General features: G+C 45.9%; 1 protein-coding gene across 1 annotated transcript in view; it reads left to right on the top strand.

The window, feature by feature from the left end:
* Window positions 1-5,736, top strand: part of FMN1 (formin 1) — a 338,627-nt gene extending 332,891 nt beyond the window's left edge. The window contains exon 17 of the mRNA XM_004712678.2: window positions 2,565-5,736. Coding sequence (XP_004712735.1) covers window positions 2,565-2,609 — 45 coding nt within the window. The 3' untranslated portion in view covers window positions 2,610-5,736. The remainder of the gene's footprint in view (window positions 1-2,564) is intronic.
* Window positions 5,737-5,753: the final 17 nt, after the last annotated feature.

Genomic DNA, 5,753 nt, shown 5'->3' on the forward strand with positions numbered 1-5,753 from the left:
GAGCTGTGTGAAAGGGTCACGGCATTAGGAAGGTTGCGAACCACTGAGTCTAAGCAATTTCACATTCTGTGTCCTTTCCCCTACCAAGGAAAGGGGCAGAGATCGTGTCCCCTTTTGAGAGTTGAGGGAACAGAGATGCAGAAAGACAGCCTACTTGGGATCGCTTGGCAATGAGTAATCGCCTTGCTAGCACTGAAGGGAACTCCTTCTTAAAGTCCATCTATCAGAAAGAAACACCATGAATCTCCACCCGTGTGTTACGGCCAATCGTCAGGAGAGCTCCGTCCTTTGAGCCACGTGGCATGGGGGTCTGACACCTGGATTCAAATCCCAGCTCTGTGTCGATTAGTTGTAAAGTCTCAGCGAAGCTACCGGACTTCAGTTTTCCCTGGGTCAAAAGAAGAAAATGAATGTACCTCTGCACTGAGCAGCTGTAAAGTGTCAGCCAAGTTACTTGACTTCTTTGGACGTCCATTTGCCCTGAGTAAAAAGAGAAAACTAAGTGTGCCTTTGCTGTAAAGCATAGGTTCCCAAACTTCTCTGTCCTACCGCCCTCTTCTCAGAAAAAGAAATTACTCAGTGGTCCAGCAATTAAAAATTTTGTCCTATATAGCCCATAATCCAAGATAAAATATAGGTGGCCTTTGCTGCCACCACCTGTTAGCACCCCCCAGGGAGTGATCTCACACACTTTGCGAAACACTGTTATAGAGCAGTTTTGAGGATTAACAAAGATGTGAAATGGTCACATATGAAAGGAGTTCAGTAAATGTTACTTTTTTGTTATTATTTCCCTGCCACGTGCAACAGTGCTTTTCAAAACCTAACTTCCCTATTCTGTGATATCCCACAACTAGTGATTTTATCCTTTAGTATGACAAGGACTTGTTTTGCACATGGCTTTAAATCCTTTGAAGTTCTGAGTGGAGTAAAAATCAGGAAGCGAGATTATATGTGATATCTATAATCACAACCCAAGGAGCAACCAAATGCATGTTGCTTAAGGTTGATGACTGAGAGGAAGGCCCTGGAGAAAGTCAGGCCACCCAGGTGGATCAGACACAGCAAGGTTAGTGCACGGAGACTGTACCAAAATGGACATGTTCATGGTCGCACCCTGCTTCTTACCTTCCACCTCCACTCACCTCTACCCTTGACCCAGACCTCTTACATGAACCACCATCCTCACTTCTACAGCCAAACCTAGATCCCTAAGGAAGAATGGGGTGGGGCAGGGGGCCAGCGCTGTAGAAAGGGGAGACATTGCCATGGTATTCTTCCTACAATGACCACCACTCTGTACACACTCCCAATTTTGATCCTCTATTTATTAATGTCTTTTATTTTGTTTATTGGTTGGATGTTATGATAGTAGGGAAGAGTTGCAAACTGATTCCTAAATATAAGTTTACAAGTCAAAGATGGGTGTTTTGCACTCACTTAAAACTTATATGTAGACTAATGTAGCAAACACCCAGAACGTTACATCTGATAGATCAGAAGCAGCTGAGGCTACAATTCTCTGCCTCTGTTCTCTCTTAAGGAATGTAGTTTTCTCTTTTTCTTTTTATTCTTTTATTAGCCCTCCCTATGAGCAAGACATTGTGAGTCAGAATCAACTCAGTAGCAGTGCATTTGATTTATATTTTGATGAGAGCAGAATACACTCATTTACTAGGTTTAGCATGTTTACTGCTCTAGAGTCATGGAAAGAGTAATGCTCTGGGCCTCTGTGTGGCATGCTCTTGCTTATTATTTTAATCTTCCCACAAACCTCCATGCTCTTCCCCTATCAGGAGCCTTTCCTTGGCAAAGACTCTCAGAGAGAGCAGGGCAGACATCTATAACAAAATGGGAATGTCTACCCTTCTGAATAGACTAAACCTGGTCACCTGAATACTTTGTGTTCAGTTCTTGGGAGAAGGAGGAGGCTTTCTATTCCCATAAAGAGTTGCGGTCGGGAAACCCACAGGGGCAGTTCTACGCTGTGCTAAACAATTCTATGACAGTGAGTTTGTTTTGTTTTGAGCATTCAGTTCTGCCAAGTAGATCATATCTTCAACTCAGAAACAGTGACGTTTGGATCTTGGCTCCCATGAAACAATTCCTTAAGGCAGTGGTTCTCAACCTTACTAATGCCATGACCCTTCAATACAGTTCCTCATGTTGCGGTGACCCCCCCAACCATAAAATTATTTTTATTGCTACCTCATAACTGTCATTTTGCTACTGTGATGAATCGGGCAAACCCTGTGAAAGGGTCAACCGAACCTCAAAGGGGTCGAGACCCACAGGTTGAGAACCGCTGCCTTAAAGCTTAATTCCAGCAGTGTGCAGGTACTGGGGGCGGTCTTTGCAAGGCACTGACCAATGAGGGTCTTCGTCACAAAAGAAGGTAACAGTAGAGCAGCCCAGGAAAGGGAAGGATAGAAATACTCCCATCTTTAGGGTGTTTGGTGCAACTCTCCTCCGTATTCTAAGCTGCATGATTTTCAAAATTCGACAAAGATGAAAAATTAGAAGACTGATACTAAGCTTGTGTTTGTTTTTTCTTAAAATAACAGAAAGAAAGACTACGTCAGAAGGAAGCCAGTGTGACCACCAACTAAAGCAGAGCTACCTGAAATGAGGGCAGTGGGCTGTAGTACCCTGCATGACCCTTTGCAACAAGAGCCCTTGGAAGATAATGTCATTCAGTGTTGGTAATGCTCGGCTTGTTGAGGCCATGTCAGGAGAGACCTCCGTGCCTTCGTAGCAAAGTTCCTTGTGAAGTCACAGGAGCAATGCGAAGCTATTGAAGGGAACATCGCAGTAGTGTTTAGTAATTGTTTCTTACAGAAGTCCAAAATTCACACTGCCCTGAGACTGGACAAACACCGCGACTTTCCAAACCTCTAAAGAAGTGGCGATCTCAAGCTCGCTAACAAAAGAAGAGAAGAACTTTCCTGGCAGTTGCTTGGTGAGATCTGAAGCCTCCGATTTTTAGGCTTTGCTCTTTTGATTATTGGTCTTCATTCTTATTTCGTTGCAGCAAATCCGGAAGCATCTTTTTCATTTCCCCCCAAATTGCAATTTTACTGAAACTCTTTTTTTAAGGCGTCAACGGAATTCCCAAACTAGAGACATATTTTGTTTATATAATGGGAGGGAATAAAATGGAATTGAGGGAGAACTAGCCATAAACTTCATCCTGAAGATGAGCTAGTCTAATATAACCAAAGTCATAAACCAATGAGTCTTTATGTCAGGGCAGTGTGGTTTCCCGGACCAACACAGATTCTACACTCAACTCCCAGATAAAATGGTGATACATGAGACCAGAAAGCCACAGGGTCCACGTTCCTGCTGGACAAGAGACCCAGTCATAGAACCTTTTTACATTTCAGGCCATTTGCAAATGGGTAATGCTGTGTTCGCGTACATCTGTGCACGTCTAGTACTGTGACTGTACCGCTGTACCTCTGCTTCCACTCCCAAGAGAGAGTTTCTAGGCAAGAAAGCAAATGATGCATGCAACCTTGGATCCCAACCTTGGGTAACGGACATGGGAAGTAGGAGCTGGATCATGGGCCTTGGATATGGAGAACATTAAGTTCACAGAACACATTCATTACATCAAAATGAAAAGAGGTGGTTCCTTTGACATAGAACTCTGAGTAGAACATTGTGCAAGGGCATCTTTTCCCAGCCCTGCAAACCTGTGTAACCACCGCCAGAGAGAAACCATCACTGACATTTCCCCCCTTAAATAAGCACTGCTCTTGGACCCTATCATTGTCAGGGGAAATAAAAAGGCTAATGGGAGCGAAGTCCAGACTCTCTCCTCCATTGGTGGGGAGGCAGTCCAGCGATGAGCAGGAACCTTGAATGGCTTCCCAACCTGACTGCCCCATGTGGCCCCAGCATCGTCCCAGAACTTCATAATTTTCCAGTTGGCTGAGTGTCTCCCAGAATATACCTTCCCGTCATCAGCCCCCTCAGGGACCCTGATAGTAGATTGAGCTGCCCAGAGCACCATCATGCTGATCTCAGAAAGGAAGAATGCACATGCAGGATTCAATCCAGTTGCAGAAGTCATGGTCATGCAGATGCCACATCTTCTGCAGCAGTGGAAAAGACTGGAATGTGGTGGCATGGTTGGGGACAGCGGGGGTGGTTAATCAGCCTTATTCAAAATAATGGGAAGAGGAAGGCAAGACGGGAAAACCGGAATGAAACTTCTGTGATCAGAAGGCTTATGTTGCTTGGAAGCGAGCTCTCCCTACTACTTCCCTGAGGGGGTTCTCGTTTATTTCCACTTGACTGTGAAGTAAGATGAGGGGCGCCCTGGCTCCCAAGGAGAGCCCTGCTATGTCCTGTGGTGTTCCTCCAGGAGGGTCGCACAGAGAAGTGCCTGTTCCGCCCCCAGGCCCTGGAAACCACCTGCGTTTAATGATGCCAATGAAAAGCTAGGTCCTTAGAGGTCCTTGTAGACCGACCTAAAGTGAGAGAAGAGCGGGAGGCTTTCAGTGGAATCGACATTGTCCACGTCAGGTCTCGGGATGCTCACAAGATAACCGTGGAAGGTGAGGAGGACTGTTTCCTTTGCCACGTGACCCTGCAAGGACCCGCTCTCAGGGAACCGATGTTGACAGAAGCATGACTGGGAACGCACGTTGGCTTTCATCCTAGTTCCGAGAGTAAACAAATGGCAGAAAAATGCCTTTTTAAAAGGTTTTCCTTCGTTGGAGATCCTGATGGTTTTGTAGCACTGAACACAGCAAAGAAGCGTAGGGCACAGTGGGGTGTCCATTATCAGAGGTCTGTGAGGCCCTTCCCAACTGCCCCCGGGTTCTGCACCATTGGCACAACCTTCGAGGCCAACTTACGTGGGTGCTTAGCAAGGATTCATGAGAATTTGTTCAGGGTGAGCCATCTCAAACGGGCTGGAGACCTTGCAAACGGTCCCTTGAAGAAGCCCTCGCGCTGTGCCGCATGCAGTACAGCTGCTGTCTCCACATTCTTCGTGGACAGGACGTGGTAAGGAGGCCACGTTGGTTACCGCTGCCTGTAACCAGACACGCGCACCTGACTTAATAGTAAGCCTCTGATAAACTGTAAGCGGTGCACACCTTGATCGCTTCCTGCCAGGTCATGAAATCCGAAAGCGTAATTTGTAAGTGGGTCAGATCCTTGTCGGAGTAGCTGGCAGTGGCCATCATGCATCCGGGTGTTTGTGCATTAGTGGTAAAGCACACAGAGGTTCGCACACGCTGGGTACAAGCCGTCCTGTGAGGGGTCAGAACGCGGGTTAGAAGGAGGTTGGTGACTCTGTGTTGGAAGAGACAGACAGTTGATCGTTAACATAAAAAAGGACCATGTGGCCAAGGAGCAATGTGAGTGTGTATGCTGACCAAGGAAGATCATCATTGATCATGGCCCTGTCCCTCCTGCCCAGCAGCTGCCTCTTGAGTTCCCATCAGTGGTCTCGCTCCACATATCTCCTGCAACTTCTTAAGAATTGGGGGAAAACAATTTCTAAAACCCAGGAAGTCGAGTGAGTAGAATATGGTGCTTTTACATCTTTAAACGGTGGAGCCTAAAACTGCCAGCACAGTGGAAGAGCTGAATGTCAGATAGAGTGCTCATCTTTATTATTATTATTATTATTATTATTATTATTATTATTATTATTATTATTATTCCCGTTAAGCATAGCCCAAGCTGTGCATCTGCCAAGTTCCTTCTTTTCCCATAAGCTCCACCAGGAACAT

Source organism: Echinops telfairi, unplaced genomic scaffold, assembly GCF_000313985.2.
Source record: "Echinops telfairi isolate 266 unplaced genomic scaffold, ASM31398v2 ScPeMD7_18;HRSCAF=68, whole genome shotgun sequence".
Taxonomy (NCBI): domain Eukaryota; kingdom Metazoa; phylum Chordata; class Mammalia; order Afrosoricida; family Tenrecidae; genus Echinops; species Echinops telfairi.